Here is a 24,230-nt window from a genome sequence, read left to right as displayed (position 1 = left end):
CAAGTTGTTTTGTGTTACTTGCTATCAAACTCTGACCAATGCAATCGGATTCTGCTTTAGTCGGGGTTACTATTACTGAATGATGAAACACATGACCAAAAGCAAGATGGGGAGGAGAGGATTTATTTGCCTTATTGCTTCCACATTATAGCATCATCAAAGGAAGTCAGAACAGGAACTCAAACAGGGCAGGAACCTGGAGCAGGAGCTGATACAGAGGCTCTGGAGGATGCTGATTGCTGGCTTGTCCCTCATGGCTTGTTCAGCCTGCTTTCTTACAGAACCCAGGGTCACCTCAGGGATAGCAACACTCAGAGGAGACTGAGCCCTCCTCCACCAATCACTAATTAAGAAACTGTCTCACAGCCCGATCTTTTCGAGCCATTTTCTCAATTGAGGTTTCCTTCTTTCGGATAACTCTAAGCTTGTTTCAAGCTGACATACACTAGCCAGGATGGATTCCCAAGGCAAACTTAAAGTAAATGGGAGGTGTAGGTTCAGTTACCATTTAGAACCCAATAAAACCATGCCAGGTCTGCAGATGTCCAGGGCAACTACAGAGCAATGTCTGCAAAAATCCATCCAGTCCACCACAGTAAGGTTTTGTAGAATTTCAAAACAGAAATAGGGAGTTTAGTTTAAATAATAACAGGGAATGACTCACAAGATATGAATTAAAAACCATGGTTATGCTGTGTGCTGGTAGTGGCGCAAGCCTTTAATCCCAGCACTTGAGAGGCAGAGGCAGGCGGATATCTGTTAGGAAGCTAGTATGGTCTAAAGAGTGAGTTCCAGGAAGGTCTCTGAAGCTACAAAGAGAAGCCCTGTCTCAAAAACAAACAAACAATTATTGGCTACTATATAACAACACAAATTCACCAGTTTTTTTCAGGTCACTAAGGTAGTACACTAAAAGAAGCAAATGGAGTCTTTGATTTGTTCTGGAAAATGAAAAAGAATATAATTCATTGCTAAAAACACCAATAAACTTTGTTGTACTCATAATACTTACATGCTGGAACTGAATCTGTAATTTTTGACTTTGTTCGGTTAACTCGGAAAATTCTCTCATTGTCTCATCCTTTTCTTTGTTAGCCTGCTGCAGGTTAGCAATCAGTTGAGTGATGATGCAGTCTCTTTGCTTAACGGCAGCTTCAAATTCGTATAACTAGAAGAAATCAGTAAAAACTGTAAATACTAGCTTTTAGGTTTTTATTCTTTTATCAAAAAAGTATTCTTCCATGAAAGCTACTAGACTATCCAAATTAATTTTATTTCAAAACTAACTTTGAAAACTTGTTATCTAGCTGGGTGGTGGCGGCACATGTCTTTAACCCCAGCACTTGAGAGGCAGAGGCAGGTAGATCTCTGTAGTTCGAGACCAGTCTAATCTACAGAGTGAGTTTCAGGACTACTGGCTCCATAGCTACTGGGAAACCCTATCTCCAAAAAACAAAAACAAATAACAACAACAAAACATGTCTCTGCATTAAGGAAGAGAATATATTTAGGTTGACTTTTCCATATTTTCTTACAGAAATGTCTTTATACTTTGTAGTGCCCCAGTGTGTTTCTAGGTAACACCAACATGCACATTTAACCCCAGCTTTTTTCTGAAGAGGATGGAATGGAAGTATGCTGCCATTTTCATCAGTGTCCCACCCTCATGGATTTCATCTTGACTTCCCGCATAGCAGATGTCAGTGTAACCCTTATAAGGGACTCGCATTCTTAATGGCTTTAAGTCACACTGTCTTGTGGTTTATACCAATTTTCTCCCAGACTGATCACACACACACACACACACACACACACACACACACACACACACTGTCTTCACAGGAGTGATTTCACTCTAGATTACGCAGTTAAATTTTAAGTGTGACTATCTCAGCTGTGTTTCTACAATCCTCATTTTAAACAGCCTTGTTATGCTATGTACAAGAACAAAATTACAAGATGCCCTAAGTGGCCACTGCAAAGCCCCATGTGTAAAGAGCACACATGCACTTCCATCCACATGCACAACAAACTAAAGCCACGGGAGGCGAGCTCACCCTCTGCATTACTTCAGGCCCGCAGGTGGCCCTCCTTTCTTCCAGTTCTTCAGTCAGTTCTTCGATCGTAAGCTGTTTTCCAGCCAGCTCATTTTCCATCATCTCCAGACAGGTCTGACTGGACAGAGCTCCTTGTTGAGAACAATTATCAAATTCTTCTTCCTAAATCAATCCAAGGTTTTAATAATTCAGTACTAGCAACACGCCTCAGGGAGAGGGATGAAATTTAAAATTCCACAGCAAAGTCCATTTTAAAACATTCCCATATCCTGTGGGTTCATTAGTGGGAAAACCTGCTCTCTTGTTAATGAGATACATACCTGAACAGCATACAGGAGTTCTGCACTATAAAAAGTATATGCAGGAAAAGCTTTGTTAGTAAGCTGGGGTCTTTACACAGTATAAAACATTAGTATCATGAGTGGTATAATTGCTATACTATAAATACAATTGGCAGGCTTTCCTGTTTTTGTCACAAAACAGCAGCCATTTATCCATAAAAAAAAATTCTGATATATTATGATCTTAAACTGAATGTAATTTCCCTGACAACAGTATTTCACTGAGCATGGGAACCGCAAATTCAGCTACACTTACTGGGCAGCTAGCCCCAGGGATCCTCCATCTCTGGCTCCCTAGTGCGGGGACTACAGACACACATTTTCATACTTTCCATGTGGGTGCGAAGGACCCTAGCTCATGCTTGTCTCACAAGCACTTTGCTCAGTTCAAGCATCAAGAACATATATAACAAGTTCAAATGTCAATCATTCCTCAAACACCTGAGTGCTTACAATGCACCTGCTTCTCTTCCAATCACCACTAATTCCCCTCATACTGCTTCTCCATATAGAGGGTAATTGGATAGACTACGGTCTGCTATGACTTTCGAGTGTGTGTACGTGAGGTCAGAGTTCAACTTATTCTTTGAGGTAGGGATTCTCACTGAACCTGGAACTCACTGATTCAGGAAGAGTGACTGACCCCGAAGTCCCAGGGATCTTCCTGTCTTGGCCTCCCTGGTGCTGTAATTACAGAAAATAACAACCATACCTGTACTTACCATGGGTGCAGAGAAACCAAACCCAGGACTTCATGCTGTACAACAAGTACTTTACTGACTAAGCCACCTCCCCAGCCCCAGAAAAGGCCCTTCAACACTTCTCTGACTTACCTCTCCTCTTCATCTGTCTGGTTTTCTCTAAGATGAAAGCACTTTGGTAGCCTAGGCAACAGGATACTATAGTTGACAGGCACAGTGAAGGAGCCCCCAGTAGAAGGCTCTTAAGTACACTGTTCATCATAATCTTTTATGATCATAATTGCTTTCTCAGCCACCAGACAGGCATGCTAAAAAGCTGAAACCCAACTGTGTAACCATAGAAATGTTTGCACCAACCTAAACAACTTCCCCAAATGCTTCAGCATCACACTTGGCAATGATTCCCAAATCATTTAGGACGTTAACCTTAGTCACAGCAATGCCCATCTCCACCAGCCAGAGTACTGAAGGCTGGGAATGAGTCAGTACTTGTAGTTCATACTGGAAGAACCTGCCAGGATCTGATAGCCAACCCTGACCAAGGCACCAGAAGTATTAGAGAGGAACTAGTGAAGGAAAGTTCCCTGTTGGGATAAGACAGTAATGATGATCAAACATGTAAAATGGGCAAATACTTAAAGGCCTCCAATTCGTCTACGGAGCATTCACTTTCTCCGGCATACTGAATGCGTTGCAAGAACTAGAAAGGACTGATCTTGCATTATTAACATGCAGCAAACTTCTTTACTCTTTCTGGTAAACTTCGGTATAAAGTGCACTTTATCAGGTATGAGTGCACCTACTCCTGTGTGGTTTTTTCAGGCTTCCTCTTGCCTGGCGTATAGACTCTGATACACTCATTTTCACTGTTGTGTGTCTGTGCCAGTAAGATGTATTTCTCACAGACAACAAATAGTCAATTAATTGTGTTTTTAATTGGAAAGTAGAGACTAATTACAATTAGTGCTATTATTGAGAATACTTTGCTGTTTCCCAGAACTCTGTTGATTGTGTTCTGGTTGTTTCAAGTTTTTTTGGTTTGGTTTTTTGTGCCCCCATCTATATTAGGCATTTGTTGATTTGCAGAGTGAGACATAAATGGCTTTTTCCTATTTTTTCTTGGTTCATCTACTCTCTATGCTTACTCTTCTCTGTGCTTTTGTGACTGAGACTGTATCTGTTGTATCTGTGTGTGTGACTTGTGGGAGTATCTTTCACACTGCTAGCTTGGTTGACACGAATGGCTTTAGTTTGTACTCATCTTTAAAAGTTTCGATTTCTTCTACTCTAAAAGATAACTGTTTTGGCATAGTATTCTTGAATGATAGTTTTTAGCGGTTGGATTTTAAATTCATACTGACCACAGAGGAAATTTTACATACTGTGAATCAGATATCCATTTATTTATTTGTTGTTGGTTATTTTCCTGGTCTACTAGTAAGTATATACTTAGCTCCAAAACACATTACTTTTGTTAAGTATCAAAGGTTCTACCCATATTATTTATATAAAATTGTGCTATGCTAATTTAAGCATAAATGGTTCTCTTTTCTATTTGCAATCTGCCACATACTGAAACTTATGAAATACACGAATTTCTGACACATTTAGAGAAAGAGAAATGTTTTTATGTTCTCTGACTCTGGACCAAAAAAATGGTTATCATATTTAAAAGATTAAGACAAATAACACACACTTATCATCATCACATAAAGAGATCTCATCTACTTGAGAGTTTCTCACCTAACATCACAAAACATTCCTAAGGTTAATGCAAATCCACACATTTGTAAAAAGCTTTACTCAAAACAATATGTGTGTGTGTGTGTGTGTGTGTGTGTGTGCGCGCGCGCGCGCGCGCTAAATAAGACCAGTTTCCAGTGGTCTTCCATCTAGAAAGCCAGGACTAGACCTCTTCCAAACACTGGTCAGTCCCTACTGGTCTTCCATCTGGAGACCTAGGACTAGAGCCTCTCCCAGACACTGACCAGAATCTTTATGTATTTAAAGATAAAACTATGGAATAGTTAATGTCAGTGAACATTGTGAAAAATGGCAGCAGTGGACCATGTCTGTGACTCCCTAACCACGTACGCTGTTATTTTATTGTATTTAGAGAAATGCAACAAAACCATGTAAAAGGTTAAAGCATCAACAGACAATAATTTTAGTGAATAAAATGACTATCTTTACTTATAACATTATTTAAATAATGTTATGAAATGGCAATTTTACCTCTAAAGAACTATGGTTGTCGGCTAAGGAAGAAATTTCACCTTCGGGCTAAAAGAAAAGTAAAACAATTTACAATGATGCCTTCTCCCCATATTTTACCTCCACTAAGCAATGCTGTTGGTAGCATAATGTAGCTACTACATAAAATGCTCACAAGCCAGGTAATATGCTTCCAAACCTAGAACAAAGTATTCAGATCTTTAAACTCTCACCTGTGAATTACTGTCTAAGCATTAATATTTTCCTCCATACTAAAAAAACAAGAGGATATGCTCTTATATACAGTACCTACCCTTTGTAAGCCAGAAGTACCAAAGTATAATTTCTCTAAACTTTATAATTCCTAAATAAGAGTCCTAAATGATATTATCCGGAGTGTCATTTCTTCAAAAGTATTGCCAGATTTTCATGCTAAAAGTAATTATTTGAAGAGAAATAACACCCTTTGTTAATATAATGCTTTTAGAGCTTAAAAAGCATTCACTTAAAACCATTTGCAGGAGGCTACAGAAATGGCTCAGCAGGTAAGAGCATTTGCTGCTCTTTGCCAAGGGGTCCACAAGCAGCTAGCTGTAACTCCAGTTCCAAGGGATCTAGTGCTCTCTACTGGCCTCTATGGGCACTGCATTGTATGGGAAGAAAGCATAAACCCCTATAGCCAAAATACCCATACATATAAAATAATAAAATAAAAATGAAACAATTTTGCTTTAACCCAGAATTTGAGTTCAGTGGCATTCAAAGCTTCTCTCAAGTGTGAAGTAGGGAATAGAATAAAGAAATAAATCTTAATTTTTCTAATTCCCAAAGTGTTGTTTTACTGTCCAACACACACACACACACACACACACACACACACACACACACACACACCTCTAACATGAAATTTAGAGAGTTTATGAATATTAACTATCACTAATTCCTCATCTACTCCTACAGAAATATTATTTGACATTTAAGGTCAAGTTCTGCAATGGCCTTCCCAAGAAGTAGCAACTGCTGGCAGGAAAATAAGCTTGTCTCTAGTCTAAAATCCTCTAACAACGAGTCCTAACTCACGAGGTTCTGCTCATTTATTTATTTATGCATGTGTGTGTGTATTTGTGTACATGAAGAGGCCAGAGGCTACTCTCGGTGTCATCCTTGGGACGGCAGCTGATCTGCTTTGAGACAAGGTCTCTCACTGACCTGAACTCACTAACTAGGAGAAGCTAGGTAACCACTGAGCCCCAGGAATCCTTCCATGTCCTCCTAATACTGAGGTTACAGATTTAAGCTACCATTCTCAGCATTTTAATGGGAGTTCTAGGGACTGGGCTTGTCCCAGCCATGATGTTCTTTTCTAAATCTAAAGATTTCCATGACGCAATCCCTCCATATGATAATTAAGTACACACTGCATTTTAAAAACTGGTTATCAAGAATAAACAGACTAGTTGAGTGGCAGTGGCACAGACCTTTAATCCTACTTGGAAGAGACAGGTGGATCTCTATGAGCTCAAGGCCAGCATGGTATACAGAGGAAGCCATGGCCACATAGAGAAACTCTGTCTCAAAAATAACCAACCCTTCCCCCAAAATACAATAAACAGAATGATTAGCCCGGGGAGGTGGTATACACCTTTAATCCCAGCACTAGGGAGGCTGTCTAGGACTACATAGAGAGATCGTGTATCAAAAAAAAAAAAAGATTAACAAAAGTTATTGCATTCAAAATGATAAACTACAGTAAGGAATCCAAATATCAATATGCTATAATGTTAAAAAATCCATCTTGAAACCAAAACCTAAGCCAAAGTTGCCTCATTATTTAAAATGTTTAGTTAACAAAAAAGGCACACAAAGGAATGGGAAAGTATGGATTGTTCACAAGAAAAATATTGGTCAACGGAGAAACATTTTGAAGATCACAAATTATGGATTTAACCATCACAATTTAAAATTGGGTATTATGAAATGCTGTGTCTCAAATAACAAACAGAAATAATGCTGAAGTAATCTAACAGTAACAAAACCTGAGTAAAACATCATGGGGGGTGGGCAACCACAGAACAGGAAGAACCAGGAAACTCAAGCTACACCATTCCCACCCACCCTGAAAGCCTGCACGGCTATAAGAGGCCACTGAGTGAAATGTTAGGTGACCAAAGGGCCTGAGCTTGCCTTTCCTAGCAGCGTTCACCCATATCTAACAGCCCTTTAAATTAATGTCATCTCAAGGGATAGAGGACAAACCATAACATTTAGCAGCCCTTCAAGACAAAATATTAACTGTGGGCTGGGGATGGACCTCCACAGCAGAGTGTCTGCTGAGCACTCACAGAGGCTGGGGATGACCTCCACGGCAGAGTGTCTGCTGAGCACTCACAAGGGCTGGGGATGACCTCCATGGCAGAGTGTCTGCTGAGCACTCACAGAGCTGGGGATGGATCTCCACGCCAGAGTGTCTGCTGAGCACTCACAGAGCTGGGCATGACCCCCACGGCAGTGTCTGCTGAGCACTCACAGAGGCTGGGGATGACCTCCATGGTAGAGTGTCTGCTAAGCACTCACAAGGGCTGGGGATGACCTGCACGGCAGTGTCTGCTGAGCACTCACAGAGGTGGGGATGACCTGCACGGCAGAGTGTCTGCTGAGCACTCACAGAGGCTGGGGATGACCTCCATGGTAGAGTGTCTGCTGAGCACTCACAGAGGCTGGGGATGACCTCCACAGCAGAGTGTCTGCTGGGCACTCACAGAGCTGGGGATGACCTGCACGGCAGAGTGTCTGCTGAGCACTCACAGAGGCTGGGGATGACCTCCACGGCAGAGTGTCTGCTGAGCACTCACAGAGCTGGGGATGGACCTCCACAGCAGAGTGTCTGCTGAGCACTCACAAGGGCTGGGGATGACCTCCATGGCAGAGTGTCTGCTGAGCACTCACAGAGCTGGGGATGGACCTCCACAGCAGAGTGTCTGCTGAGCACTCACAGAGCTGGGGATGACCTCCATGGCCGAGTGTCTGCAGAGCACTCACAGATAATTACATAAAAACACTCAATGAATTAAGAGTAGAAAGGAACCTCCTCTAAATAATAAAATACATCTCCAGAAAGCCCTAAATATAAAACTTGCTACACAAGTTAAGCAGATACTCAAGGGACTGGGGGCTGAATGTTCCCGCTAAACAACACAGTGATATGTTCTCAACACTTTAAAAACAAACCTGTATTACATCAATTGATTTGATGTGTGTGTGCAGCACAGGCATGGAAGGCATATGACAACTTTCAGGAGCTGGTTCTCTCCTTTCACCATGTGGGTCCTAGGAATGGAATGGAGGTCATAAGGTCTGGCAGCAAGTTGTTTTCATTTATTGATTCTTTTGTTTTGTTTGCTTGTTTTTCCCAAGACAGGATCTTACTATGCAGCTCTGACTGTCCTAGAACTTGCTATATAGGCCAGGTTGGCCTAGAAATCAGAGATCCTCTTGCTTCTGCCTCTCTAATGCTGGGGTTAGTGGTGTGCACCATTATGTCCAGCCAGCAAGTAACTCTATTCGCTCAACCATCTCACTGAACCTTCACCATTTCTTTTCAAAAATTAAAAAGTTTGTACATCAAAGTATACTATCAAGATTTAAAAAAAGGATAATATTTAGAGATTATATATTTAAGAATACAGTTGATTTTCCTTTTTCAGACTCTTGATTTCATGAAGTCACCTCCTTAATAAAATTTATTTGCTAGCCCCAAATCAATACTCATAACATCTATTAGGTCATTTGGGGATATGAGCAGAACAGGGAAAATTGAGAGTGACCCAAGGTAGATACACTGGATGACACAGAACAGGACAACAGTGGCTTTCTTGTTTTCACAACGTAAAGTCGGTATCCTTCCAGGACTCATTGTGGCACATTTTGGCACTTTTTAATTACTGATTTTACTGTTTAAAAATGACCTCAAATATGAAGTTTAAGTGCTGTCTAGTGTTTCTTGGAACAGCAATGTTGTGGCATGCCTTATAGAGGAAAGGTGTGCTAGTTAAGTTTTGCTCGGGCATGATCTCTAGTGTGTATGTGTGTATGTTCCTGTTTCAAGCTCTTATTCAATACACACATTAACCACAATTCAATAATGATTCAACAATATATAATAAATTAGGAGTCTTGAATCATAAATACACATAAAAGGTAACAAGTGTGGTGATATTTTGTTTTTGTTTTAACAAATAAAGTTTACCTGAAGATCAGAGTGCAGAACTAAGCCACTAAAAGCCAGGCAGTGGTGGCACACAATCCTGACTTAATCTCAGGCAGACAGATCTCTGTTAGTTCAAAGGCCACCCTGGGTACATAAAATTGATCCAGTCTAAAAGAGAAACAGAGCTCACACAAAGGTGATCCCAGCACTACAGGAGTGATATGGCTCGGAGCAGAGAGGGATATACGGTGGCAGGAGACTGCCCTGCCTGGACTGGCTGGTTGTGTGTAAATGAGGAGCTCCCTGCAGTCTGAGGAGGAAGTTTGATCACCCTTTTGGTCTGAGCATTGGTAGAGGTAAGAACTCTAGTGGTTAGCTGCTCTGCTTCTCTGATCCTTCAGTTTTCACCCCGATAGCTGACTCCGAGTTTTTATTATTAAGAACAATTAGAATTCATGCTATTGCTTGGGCTTTCATCCTAGACTGTTTCAGAGTAGAGAAAGAGCTGAAACTAGGCATGCCTGCATTTTTTCTCTCTGGGTTGTTAGATACAATAGGACTAGCTAGCTACCTTGAGTCTGACTTCCCTGCAATGGTGGACTAGAACCTGGAATAAGTCAAATGAACTCTCCCACTGCAAGTTGCTTTACTGGTTATTTATTACAACAGAAATGAAACAAGGCCACCCCACTTCAGGCTCCCACCTGCTCAAGTTTCTGATATGTGCTACCAACCTCAGCTCCTCACTCTCGTTTTGAAGCCATATTCCCATACTTCCAAGAGACATACATAGTGACTGGATTTTATGGGGAATAGAACATGTCTCCATTGCACATCTGGGTAGCGACCAAAGCTTAAAATCCCTGGACTGGCTGGTTGTATGTCAATCTGACACAAGCTAGCGTCATCAGAGAAAAGGCCTCCATGAGGTCCAGCTGGTAGGCATTTTCTCATTTAGTGATCAATGGGGAGGGCCCAGTCCATGGTGGGTGGTGCCATCTCTGGGCTGCTGGTCCTGGGTTCTATAAGAAAAATAAGCTGAGCAAGTCATGGGGAAGTAAGCCAGCAAGCAGCACTCCTCCATGACCTCTGCATCAACTCCTGTCCTATTTGGGTTTCTGTCCTGAAATCCTTTAGTGATGAACAGAAATGTGAAAATGAAGTCGAATAAACCTTTCCTCCCCAACTTACTTTTTGGTCATGGTATTTCATCACAGCAACAGAAACCCTATACAATCCTTATCTATTCTAATTTTATTTCTACATAAACAGGCTGTAACACAAAATTCAAATAATATCCATCTTCCCAATACTCTCATGAGAAACCCATCCCTCTCTCTCTGGTCTTGATTAGTGAGTCAAGCACTTATCAACCATCTTGATCCATTCAAATTCCCATTTCAGAAAGTTGCCCATTAAACAAGGGGGTAGGGGCTTGGGAAATTAGGATTCATTGGGCACTTTCTATGAGAATTTCCAAACTCAGAAATTACCACCACCCTACCCCATCACTCTGGGATTCATATGAAATTGAAGCTCCTGTTTCCAGATCTCACAACACACTGCTTCACTGTCTTTCATCTTTGCAAATGCTTTTCTTTCGGTGAAGAACTTGCTTCCTTGACTTTGTTTGTAACCTCTAGCTGACTCCCACTCATACTTCCTATATTACCCCTTCCAGAGCTACCCAAGTTACACACACAGGCTGGCTGTGGACCCCTGTACTCCAGAAAAGCAGGTGCACTTTTCTGGCGCGGGTCTGATAGTTTACACCGACCTGCTTTCTATCTGCCTTCCTCAGCTTTGCATTGTGAGTGCTCAATAAATATTTGTTGAATAAAGCTCACAAAGCTCACTCAGAGGTCATTAAATACTTTAGGTCTAGCTACTAAAATATTGCTCAAATTTGCAAGAAGGGAGAAAAGTCATCATTCAACTGCACAGTGTGCTGATGCCCACTCTCATTACACTAAGGTTCCACTCAGAACTATGCTGAAAATCTGGAGGCACTCACTTTAACAAAGACTTCATTTTGCTTCTCTATTTGTCCAGCTCTCATTTTGGTGGAATCAGGATTCTCAGCTGATTCTACACACTGAGAACTATTTATGGAGGTCTCATTACTTTGTTGATTAATTTTTAAGCTGTGTACATCTTGTTTACTCTTTGAAACACTTTTCTTCTTTTTCCCTTCTCGTCGGGCTTGTCTTTCTCTATACTCAGCAAGCTATAGGGGGAAAAAAGAAAGCAGCATTATCATCTAAGATTTTTCTTTATCATTATTAAAACTCTGGGTCATTTTATTAAACTCAAACTATCACTAAAAACAAGTGACAAAACAAAGGATACTTGTCCTGTTCTTGATAGAGTCGTTACTATTACATGGCAAAGAAACTGGATGTTTCTGAATCAGGAATAAGAAATGAAAACATCCGAAAGGAAAAAAAATCAGCTCAGAGTGAGAAAATAGGAAGTGAGGCACTCAGAGTATCATCTGTGGATTTTAACCCATCGGAAAGCACGACACACACACGGAGGTCAAGTGCATCCTTCATGGATTTCCTGGGACTTTAACTTTACACTAAAGATAATTCAAAAGATTTAGTTCTGACCGTGTTTTGTAGCCTTATCTATAAAGGAAAAAATAGAAATAATATAAATTTCAGAGAATGATGCTTTCTTGTCCTCAGTCATTTGCATATCACCCTCAGGAGTCCTACAGCCTATAAAACTATATAGCCTAGTGCCACCTAGTCATACAATTTACTTACCATCCACACCACAATACCTTTCTTATTTTAAAGAGATGTTTAAACCTGGGTAGCTCTTGCTATAAATTAAAAGTCACTAACACTTAAGATGTCTTTTTTAAAAAGTAGCCAACAAAAATTAAAACAATGACACAGCAATCATTAAAATGTTGAACACTGATGAAAGTTATAAGAAAAATGGATGACTGGTAAAACATTTAGGGATAAAAGAGCAACAAACACTTTCAGCTACCATGGCAGAAAAAAAAAAGAAAAGTCTTCTTTAATATTATACAATGTGTTACCACTGGGCCAGGACACACATAAAATACCAACATCTAGCCAGAGCTATCATCCCGTATATAACTCAATGATGGGTGAACAATGTTGAACCCTTATTAAAAATACTGTTTCAAACGACTAATGACAATACTTACGAAAAGTTATGACTATAAAACAGTACCACATATAATTATTATGAAAAGAAAATCATCAACACCTCTCCTTAATAGAGACAAAACAGGCTTCAACCATCAACAATTATATCTAATTTAGATTGGAACAACGTTGAACCCTTATTAAAAATACTGATTCAAACAACTAATGACAATACTTATGACAAAATTATAACTATAAAACAGTACCACAGTATAATAATTATGAGAAGAAAATCATCTACACCTCTCCTTAATAGAGACAAAACAGCTTCAGGCTTCAAGCATCGACAATTATATCTAGCTTGGATTTTAGTAACACTATACTCACAGCCATAATCAATCAAATCATGAAAAAGACTGTATAACAACTCTGCTGTGTTTCACGACTTGAACTAAAGGTGTGTTCCACTATACTTAATTTCTCTTCGGGTGTGCTGGCCTGAGTGTAGGGACCATCCTTCAGGATGTCTGAAGCTTGCCTGAACTTACTACTTCAATGCTATGATCCATAATAAAAGGACATCTGTTCAACTATGTTCATAGCAGCATTATTTGTAATAGCCAGAACCTGGAAACAACCTAGATGCCCCTCAACTGAAGAATGGAAAAACAAACTGTGACACATTTACATATTAGAGTACTACTTAGCAGTAAAAATACAATGACATCTTGAATTTTGCATGCAAATGAATGGAATTAGAAAAAAAAAATCCTGAGTGAGTTAACCCAGACCCAGAAAGATAAACATGGAATGTACTTACTCATAAGTGGGTACCAGCTATACACAAAAGATACTGAGCCTATAGTTCATCATCCTAAAAAAGCTAATAAGATGAACTCTAAGCAAAACATTATATATATCCATCCATCCATCCACCTGGAAAGTTGAAATAGACAAGATCACCTGACAAAATGGGAGCATAGGGGAAGGAGGATAAGGGAGGGAGGAGAGGTAAAAGGAGGGGAGGGAGGAGGGGCGAGGAGAACATGAGGGAACAGGATGGTCGAGATGGAGGAAGGACAGAGATGAGAGCAAGGAAAGACATATCTTGGTTGAAGGAGCCATGATGGGGCTAGCAGGAAATTTAGCTCTATGGAAATTCCCAGGAATCTACAAGGATGACCCCAGCTAAGACCCTAAGCAATGGAGGAGAGGGAGCCCAAACTTGCCTTGCCCTGCAATCAGACTGATGAATATCTTAAATGTCACCATAGCATGCAAAATTCGAGAAGTCATTGTTTTTTACCGCAGCATAGTACTCTAATGTGTAGATATTCCACACTTTCTTCATCCATTCTTCCATTGAAGGGCATCTAGGTTGTTTCCAGGTTCTGGCTATTACAAATAATACTGCTATGAACATAGTTGAACAAATGCTCTTGTCATGTGATAGGGCATCTCTTGGGTATATTCCCAGGAGTGGTATTGCTGGGTCCAGGGGTAAGTTGATCCCGAATTTCCTGAGAAACCGAAACACCGATTTCCAAAGTGGTTGCACAAGATTGCATTCCCACCAGCAATGGATGAGTGTTCCCCTTCCTCCACAGCCTCTCCAGCAAAGGCTATCATTGGAGTTTTTTATTTTAGCCATTCTGACAGGTGTAAGATGATATCTCAAAGTTGTTTTGATTTGCATTTCCCTGATTGCTAAGGAGGTTGAGCATGACCTTAAGTGTCTTTTGGCCATTTGAACTTCCTCTGCTGAGAATTCTCTGTTCAGTTCAGTGCCCCATTTTTTAATTGGGTTAATTAGCATTTTAAAGTCTAGTTTCCTGAGTTCTCTATATATTTTGGAGATCAGACCTTTGTCTGTTGCGGGGTTGGTGAAGATCTTCTCCCAGTCAGTAGGTTGCCTATTTGTCTTGGTGACAGTGTCCTTTGCTTTACAGAAGCTTCTCAGTTTTAGTAGGTCCCATTTATTCAATGTTGCCCTTAAAGTCTGTGCTGTTGGGGTTACACATAGGAAGCGATCTCCTGTGCCCATCTCCTGTAGGGTACTTCCCACTTTCTCTTCTATCAGGTTCACTGTGTTCTGACTGATAGTGAGGTCTTTAATCCATTTGGAACTTGGTTCTTAGTTAAGGGAGCCACCTTAGGGTTGGCAAGAGACTTGAACCTAGAGTGGCTCCCAGATACCCAAGCCGAGGTCCCCAGTTAGTTCCTTGGGCAGCTGAGGATGGGGAACCTGAAATGACCCTATCCTAGAGCAATACTGACGAATACCTTGCATATCATCATAGAACCTTCATCTGGTGATGGATGGAGATAGAGACAGAGACCCACACTGGAGCACTGGACTGAGCTCCCAAGGTCCCGATGAGGAGCAGAAGGAGGGAGAACATGAGCAAAGAAGTCGGGACCACGAGGGGAGCACCCACCCACTGAGACAGTGGAGCTGATCTATTGGGAGCTCACCAAGGCCAGCTGGACTGGGACTGAAAAAGCATGGGATAAAACTGGACTCTCTGAGCATGGCCAACAATGAGGGCTGATGAGAACCCAAGGACAATGGCACGGGGTTTTGAACCTACGTAATGTGCTGGCTTTGTGGGAGCCTAGCCAGTTTGGATGTTCACCTTCCTAGAAATGCACGGAGGGGGGAGGACCTAGGACTTACCACAGGGCAGGGAAATCTGACTGCTCTTTGGGCTGGAGAGGGAGGGGGAGAGGAGTGGGGGGAGGGGGAGAAGGGTGGGAGGAGGGGGAGGGAAATGGGAGGCTGGGAGGAGGAGGAAATTTGTTTTTTTTTTTTCTCTTTTCTCAATAAAAAAAAAAAGTTAAAAAAAAAAGAAAAAAAAATTGAATGTCACCATAGAACCTTCATCCAGCAACTGATTGAAACACAGAGACCTGCACTGCAGCACTGGACTGAGCTCCCAAAGTCCAGGTGAAGAGTGGGACGAGTGAGAATATGAGCAAAGAGGTCACCCATGATGGGTCCACCCACTGAAACAGTCTACCTGAGCTAATGGGAGCTCACCAGCTCCAGTTGGACTGGGAAGGAACAAGTATAGGACCAAACTAGTCCCTCTGAATGTGAATGACAGGTGCATGGCTGGGGCAGACTGGGGGCCATTGGCAGTGGCACCAGGATTTGTCCCTGCTGCTTGTACTGGTTTTTTCGCAACCCATTCTCTTTGGATGGGTATCTTGCTCAGCCCGGATATAGTAGGAAGGGCCTTTGACTTTCCCCAAAGCAATATACCTTACCCTCTCTGTGAAGTGGATGGGGGGATGGTTGAGAGGAGTTAGATAGAGGGAATGGGAGGAGGGGAGTGGGAGCTTGGATTGGTGTGTATAATGAAAAGGGACAGCTTATTTTCTTTAAAAAAAATAAAAAGAAAAAAGAAAAGAGAAAATGATTGTATAGCAACTTTGATGTGTTTCATGACTTGAACTACAGGTGTTTTCCCCTAACTTAACTTCTCTTCGAGTGTGCTTGTGAGGAGTGTGTGCAGGTGTGCTGGCCCGAGTGTAGGTATCACTCTTCAGGATACCTGAAGCTGGCCTGAAGCTACTGCCTCAGTGGTCAGTGAATCACCACTTCAGGCAACTTCCTGCCTCCATCTATGTCGCCCCTCACCCAAAAGGTTAGAAACTCACACCACAAAGCCTGGCTTTTACATGGATGTCGAGGACCTGAACTTTGCTTGTGCAAGCAAGCAACTTTACATACTGAGCCATCTCCCTAGTCTAAATTTCCCTTTTATAAAATTTCTTTTATATGAAACCACCACTTCTTAAATATGAGCTCTTTAATCACACGGAAGAAAACATGAGCCTTAACTATTAACTACATTAATTACAAAAATAGCTGATAAGTAATTATATAATTGATTAACACAGTATCATCAATGATGTTGTGGGACAGCAGTCTGTACCTTTTCACTTGTATTTTAAATAAATACAAGCCAGGTAGGAAGTATAGGCGGGTGGCCAGGCAGGAAGTAGAGGCAGGGCAACGAGAATTCTGGGAAGAGGAAAGATTCAGTCTGCAGTCGTGACCCAGACACAGAGGAAGACAGACATAGAGCAAGCAAGATGTGACTGCCTCACCGAAAAGGTATCAAGCCATGTGGTTAACACAGACAAGTATTATGGGTAATATAAGTTATAAGAGTTAATAAAAAGCCTGAGCTAAAAGGCCGATCAGTTTATAATTAATACAGACCTCTGTGTATTTCCTTGTGACTGAACAGCTGCCTGACCAGGCAGGACCAAGTGGGACAGAAACTCAGTCAACAAATGGTGCACAACATGTGGACAACTCATCCACAGAAAACCTGAGAGAGCTTGGGAAGTAATTCTAGACAGAAAAGAACAGAGTTAAGCATGATAGAGGCACTTTCTCAGGTGGGCTCTGTTTGTTAGAGAGGCTTCCTGACACAGCTTCAGCTGCAAAAACTTTGCAGCCTTTTTAAGAGGCTCTGCCACAAAACACTTAAATGGTGTTTATGAATAGCCTATAGCATGCTTCTTGGTGGTGGCACAGACCCTGAAACACCACAGAGTTGTGGCAATAAACATGGGTCTGGCCAGTACCTCCACCATGAAGCTAGATTCTCAAAAAGCTAAGGAATGGGTTGGATCCAGCCATCAAAATCACAGCTTTAGTCCTAGCCATACTGCTTAGCAAATTAAAGACTTATGTGGTCAGAAAAAGAGATACAGTAAAGATAGATTCCAAGACAAAAAAAAACCCCTCTAAACGGTTTAGAGTGTATTTAAAAATATATGTAGGTTTGGGAGAGAAAAGAAAAAGATAAAGTCCTTAAAATAAAAAAGAAAGAGAGTAGTTGGGTGTGGTGGCACACACCTTTAATCCCGACACTTGGAAGGCAGAGGCAGACGGATCTCTGTGAGTTCAAGAACAACCTGATCTACAGAGTGAGTGCCAGGACAGCCAGAGATACACAGAGAAAAAAAAGCCAAAAATTAAAAATAAAAATAAAATAAAAAGAGGTTAAAATAAAGTCATGTAAAGATGGTAAATACACGGAGTCTGGATAGTGCATATTACTGTGTTGTCTTTGAAATGTATGACTGCTGAGGAAGGAGCAACAGCTGCTAAAAGATGTGATTATAAATGCTGCTGGATTAATCCAACATATATATTTTGAAAATGCCTTGACTTCAAAATTTAAGTCAAAAGGTATGTTACTTTGGAGAAGAGGTTTTCCTTTTGTTTCCACAGGAAATGAGAAGCTGTGGATTCATTCTGGGCTAAGGAAAATCAGGTTTGATCAAGGAAGACCCCTAAAGACTCTCCAATAGGAGCAGATGGCCCAGATGATCCAATGTTTCAGAGGACCTCTGCTGGAGTTTCCTCTGAGTTCTACAACCACAAGTTTCAAGACTGCTAGCTGAGATGATCAAGCCTAACAGAATTTTCCAGTTAGGGCTTGACTGTAATTCTAAATTTTCTTTAGGTCCCTGTAAGATTATCAGCGCCCCCAATCAGCAGGAAGCAGCCTGAAAAACTATGCCCATATTAGTAAAAAAATGGACTATGGATATTTTTCTTTGTTTACAGTGTTGGTTACAAGTTGTTACTTGTAATGGTCAGGAGAAAAGCTAAAAAAAAAAAGGAGATTCAATTCAGAGTTCTTGTTTTAAAAAAGAAAAAACAGGGGTGGGGAAAGTACTGTGGGACAATGGTCTGTACACTGTCACTTATATTTTAAATAAATGCTGATTGGCCAATAGCCAGGTAGGAAGTATAGGCGGGTGGCCAGGCAGAAAGTAGAGGCAGGACAACGAGAATTCTGAGAGGAAAGATACAGTCTGCAGTCGTGACCCAGACACAGAGGAAGCCAGACATAGAGCAAGCAAGATGTGACTGCCTCACCGAAAAGGTACCAAGCCACGTGGTTAACACAGACAAGTATTATGGGCTAATATAAGTTATAAGAGTTAACAAAAACTCTGAGCTAAAAGGCCATCAGTTTATAATTAATACAGACCTCTGTGTATTTCCTTATGACTGAAGGGCTGCCTGACCAGGCAGTATCAGATGGGAAAGAAACCCCTGTCAACAAATATCACCATGAAACACTAAATAATACAGTATTTCTAAACTTTACCAACTATAGAAGAATATACATAGGATGCCCATTTTTTAAAGATATTCATTTAGCAATAACATATAGCAATTACTAGTGCCATACAATATAAAAATACACTACACCATGGTTTTCCCAAGTTATTTAGCAACTCCACAGGTGTTCTATTTCTTGTCTGCTTGAAGAACAGCTGCAGAGTCAGCTGCCTCTTTGTGCAGTATTAAGCCCCTGAAATATACTTAGAAGGGTTTGTAGGATAAAAGATTCATTCTTAAAAATCAAGTGACTGGGTTGCTGTTAAAATACTATCTGTAAATAGAATCAAAAGTCCAGGCTTATCATTTAAAAAGCAAAGATCCCTCAGGGAGAATGCAATGCCAGAAAATTATTATGAATGGCATTCTTACCAGCACATTCCAGAAGCTGCTTACACTACCATGCTCTCATTAAAATACATCACCAGCAGAGGAGTTTAGGATTAAGATTCTGTTTCAAACTCCAACTCTTTTAGTGCATACAAATCATTTATATCTAATGTTTATTCAAATGTAAGTACACAGTATAAGTACACAGATAAAAATACCAAATTATGGCAAGTTTGACTGAAAAGCAGAGGTAACAGTATGCATTACTGAATCCAATGGAAAGACCATACATGGACAAATATCCATGTAATAGAATAATCAGTCCTACAACTGCATTTGGAACAGGCCAGTTCTAAAGCCATAAAATTACAAAGACACTGTTTTCAGTCTGTTATAGTGGATTATATGCGGTCTTTGTGGGGGGCGGTTAACTAAGCATAAGGCTCTATGAGGGCAAGGATTTTAATTCAATTCTTTATACTCAACACTTAGACAAGACTCAGTAAGTGTATGTGGAGTAAAAGGAAAACCATCACTAAGGGATGACACATCTAAGCAATAGTTTTAACCTCTTAATAACTGAGAAGACCTAACACAAAGCATGCCGAACTCCACAAGTCCCATGGCTTCAGAAATGGATAAAAATATTTTAATTACTCATTAAATTAATGAAAATTATAAAACTACCCTTCCAACTATAATCTTTCTCTTTTCTTAAAAAAAATTAAAAATTCAAATTCTCAGAAAAATACTATGTACAGAATCTTCCTGGAGAGAATTCTGTTCAATTAAAAATGAAAGAAAAAAAAAGATCATATTATATTCAGTTTCTTTTGGCTTTTTTACTTTAAATGTGAAAGAAAAGTTAACAGACATGTAAAAGGCTACTCTGTTAGGTTAATCACCTGACACTGAAACGATACACTTTAATTCACTGAGAAAACATTTATTCTAAAACACCCTGGAAATTCAGACAGCAGCCATCTGTGTTTGCCATTTGGAAGCCAATTATAAAAATGTTAACATATGCAGTCACAGAAATAGTTGCAAGATTTACTGGAAAGATACTGTGTCCATATACATTTGTAGTGCAAAACTGTTTCAGATCCCAAGCAAGTGTCTTACTCTAACTAGAACAAGAATAAGTGACTAAACAATCATGTATTCCTAAACTAAAGAATTATGATGTTATAAATTATCATTCCAAGCAAAAAAAAAAAAGAATTTTCAGAACATACTCTGAGATGTGAAATATGTTAATTTCTATAGTAACATTTTTAAAACTTTATAATCTGCTTAGCTATGTTCACTGAGAGCTGGCAAAGCTCAGGAGTCAAAATATGTGTTCCTAACATTAGGGCCTTTTAATAAGGCCAAACTATTATTTCATCAGATTGTGAAAATTAAATGAAATAAAGGTTTGAGTATGATTTCTACAAATTGGACTGGCTGTGGCGGTACACTTAATCCCACCACTCATGAGGCAGAGGAAGAGGCAGGCAGATCTCTTCAGTTTTTGGTCTATATAGTGAGTTCCAGGTCACCCTCTGTGTGTGTGTGTGTGTGTGTGTGTGTGTGTGTGTGTGTGTGTAAAGGCTTTAATGCTTTCTTTACATAACAATGAATATATTACCGCTATGACAGAAACACCTGTTTGAAAATAGATGCACTACTAGGAAAGAGCCTTTTCAGAGGTCAGATATGACAAACACACATTCTTTTAACCGTTACCATTACTTTTACTACCAAAGCTATTCTATGTCCAGTTGCTCATCTGGCTCCTCATTACCTGGGCTTTGTTCTTCTTTGAGGTTTCACACCAGACTAATAACCCGTTTCTGGGTTCTTTGGTCAATGCAAATTTAAAACAGCTAATTAGGAGAAAAGGAATAGGAAAGGGACAAGGCCAGAGGACCATGTCCAAACAAATGAGAACTGGCAGTAAGAGCAAAGGAAAAGGAAGGCAAAAGTGAAAAGGCGATCCACGGGGCCTGGTGGCACACATCTATAGGTCCCAGCACTCAGGAGGAGCAGGAGTTCAAGGCCAGTCTGGGATGCATGACACTTTTCCTAAGAAAACAAAAAACAAAGGATATTCACAAATGCCAAATAATACAGAACTCTACAATACAAGCTGTACTGGAGTAAAAGACTACAGGTTCAGGATCACACTAAAGTAGGAAACTTCAGTAACACTGTCATGATCTTCTGTGAGATGCTCACGTCAGAGAGCACATACTCTATTTGATAAGGCTTTATTATTTTTAAAATTGGTATTTGAAATTTTTTTTTACCTGATCATAACAGAAATATTTTAGATCTGGGGAGATGGCTCAGAATAGTAAAAGCAACACTTACAAAAGCTTTTGGTGCTTTCTCTCAGATATCTCCCATGTCAGTTATTTTTGTTATTTCTTACTGCTTATTAGACATAATTATCATCTTTTATAACATAGTTTCATAAGTCACAATTCTTAAATCTTTTTCTTGGTAAATTGATAAATCGTTCCAATGACAATTTTCATTTATATACAGCACATAAATGAACATTTTAAAAGTAGCTTGTCATGTATACATTATAGAATATATTTTATGAAATGTTTTATGCCAGCCTAAATCCTGCACAGGAGAATAAACTATAATATATAGAATGAAAATAATCCTACAAAGACCTTGAGTTTGGAAAATGCCCACCAATAGTGCTAGGATTTAAAATGTTATTTCCCAAAGGTTATGTGTGTGAAGGGACACATGGAGAAGTGATGACTAATTTAATTGTAAACATCATTGCTTAAGAAACACGTAGGGTGTGAGTGAGATGAACTGCGTGTCTGTGAAGGTGTTTTCAGAGAGTGGTAAACAAGTAGGAAAGACCCATCCTGACTGTGAGCAGCACCAACTACGAAATATGGAGAAACAAGCTTATAAACCTATTTTGGGGAGAGATTTTACATGTTCTTTTCTTATACCAGCAATGGACAACTTCTCTAAGAGTTCTGAATTAAGTGATCGTCATAAAGAGGACTCATTTCTTATTCTGTTCATTCTATAAATATTTATTGAATAATTATTCTGTTAGATAATTTTAAGTTGTATTAACATAATAATGAGCCTCTTTATATAACGTTGAGGGAAATGAACAATATTTAAAATATTTTACCAAAATGTGAAAGATAAAATCACCCTAACCGCAGATGATTGTCGCTTATGTCAAGTACAATACAGAAAAGCAGTTTAAAACAATGTGATCGTCCCCAGGTATGACTGCTAAAAACGAGGTCTTTTACTTCATTTTAGGGAGCAAGGTCAATAGGTAAGTCCAAACTGGCAATTTTATTAAGAAATCATTATATTCCATTCATGTTGTGTCGAATTATTCATTAAGCCCACTGAAGGATACCTAGGTATAATTCTTGATTGTTTATATGTCTCGCCATACACGCACGCCCACACAAAAATCAAACTCACCAAATACATAACATTTACTACACACTATCAAATACATAACATTAAATAGGAATTCTGTTGGTATTGTTTAATTTATAGACCCTTTTGGTGGTCAGATGTTCCATTCCACACGCTACAAAAGCTCACGTGCCATGACAAAGACCTCCAACACAAGCATACAAAAATAAATAAATAAATAAAACGCTTCTAAAAATGCCCCTGCAGCCAAGTTCACAGCTGGCACTTGTGGCACACTCAAGTCACTGCCGAGGCAGCTGTCACAGGTCAATCACACACACCCAAGAGTGCCAGCGTGACACCTAAAGCCGGCAGGCTGGTGATCAGCATATGGGTGTCCCTCAGGATTAAAAAAAAAAGAAGAAAGGAAAAAAAAAAACCCTAAACACCCAGTCCGAAAAGCACAAAGCCTGAACGACTGTAAAACGCCCTTTAGAAAGTGAAAAGGGCAGAGGCTGCAAAGCAATTCGTAAGCAGTTCTTAGAGGGGCATAGGCGGCCACCTGCTCCTCGGGTTCTCTGTGGCACCTGGGAGAAAGGAGCCGGGAGGAGCAGTCACCAGGTCTCCACCAGCAGTCAGGGGGGCGGCTCTCCCCAGCTCGAACCTTGCCCTCCCTCCACCCCTCCACCCCCAATCCTGCCCCCTCAACCCCCAGCCACCACCCCCAGCCTCCCCTCCCCCCGCCCCCGGACACCGCCTCCCGGAGCGGCCTGAGGCCGCCGTGCTCCTACCAAAGCCCCGCCTTGGGCGATCTTCCTCTGTCTCTCCTCGTCCTCGTCCTCCATGTCGTCTGCGGGGAAGGCAGGGAAAGGGTGGAGAGGAAAGATCTGTTCAGACGCCAGCGGACAGAGCTCCACGGCCGCACGGCCGCCCGGGGCACGCTAAGCGCTCACCGGCGACTCGTGCCGGGTAGCCCCTCCATCTCCGCCGCCATCTTCGTCTCCACGTAAACACACGGGGGTGGGCGGAGCTGGGCGGAGCGGGACGGGCAGTCTGCGCAGCCGCGAGCCTTGGCCCGGCAGGTGCTTGGGGCCTCGCTGCTCGCCCAGGTCGGAGGGTCCGCACATAGCGGCCTGCCACCTGCTCCTCCCGGAAGTCGGTGCTTCAAACACACAGCAGTGCATTTCCTAATTCAAGAGCAGCAGCTGCCTTGCAAGGAGAAGCCTCAGTGGGAAGTGCGGTGGCCAGGGCGGGACCCGCCTAGCAATCGTCTATCAGCCCAGGTGAACGGGGATCCGAGGGTTCTCTAGTCAGCCTTACCACCACCCCCAATCCCTCCTTCTAGTCCCCACCGGTTCCCGCCCACCCAAGGGAAGCAGGCGAGCAGGAAGAAGAGTTACTGCCTCCACAGGCTTCTTACAGCTCTTTGTTCCAGAAGTGCAGAGACACTTCTCCCGGGGGCTTCTCCTTAGCAACCCTGCTCCTAAAGGAGCTTGATTTCGGAATCTGTGTTGAGAACAAACGCCGTCTACACCAACTTTCCAGCGTTAATGATCTTAAAACATCTCGTTCCTCTTTCCTAGTTCTTCAATTCTATACCAAGCATTCAAAGCTGATGCCTGGAATAAAGCCAGGTTTTGTCTATAGTATAGGGATTGCCTTTCTATATTAATATCTCCTTCTTCAAGAA

At 41.0% G+C, this 24,230-nt stretch overlaps 1 protein-coding gene across 12 annotated transcripts in view; it reads right to left on the bottom strand.

Annotated features, from left to right (window-relative positions):
* LOC121434638 (A-kinase anchor protein 9-like) overlaps window positions 1-23,533 on the bottom strand; it is a 136,989-nt gene extending 113,456 nt beyond the window's left edge. For 6 of the 12 annotated variants that reach the window (XM_041633568.1, XM_041633570.1, XM_041633572.1 and 3 more), the window contains exons 1-6: window positions 23,332-23,533; window positions 11,535-11,747; window positions 8,542-8,640; window positions 5,335-5,382; window positions 2,058-2,219; window positions 1,013-1,168 (exon numbers count right to left, since the gene is read on the bottom strand). In XM_041633568.1, the coding sequence (XP_041489502.1) occupies window positions 1,013-1,168; window positions 2,058-2,219; window positions 5,335-5,382; window positions 8,542-8,640; window positions 11,535-11,747; window positions 23,332-23,385 (732 nt within the window). In that variant the 5' untranslated portion in view covers window positions 23,386-23,533. The remainder of the gene's footprint in view (window positions 1-1,012; window positions 1,169-2,057; window positions 2,220-5,334; window positions 5,383-8,541; window positions 8,641-11,534; window positions 11,748-23,331) is intronic. The other 6 variants (XM_041633573.1, XM_041633574.1, XM_041633575.1 and 3 more) reach the window with 6 other exon arrangements.
* Between the last annotated feature and the right edge of the window lie 697 nt (window positions 23,534-24,230).

Source organism: Microtus oregoni, unplaced genomic scaffold, assembly GCF_018167655.1.
Source record: "Microtus oregoni isolate MIOR12 unplaced genomic scaffold, Mior012 000044F_ref0000062, whole genome shotgun sequence".
In the NCBI taxonomy this organism is placed as follows: Eukaryota; Metazoa; Chordata; class Mammalia; order Rodentia; family Cricetidae; genus Microtus; species Microtus oregoni.
This window is presented reverse-complemented; position numbering and strand designations above follow the sequence as displayed.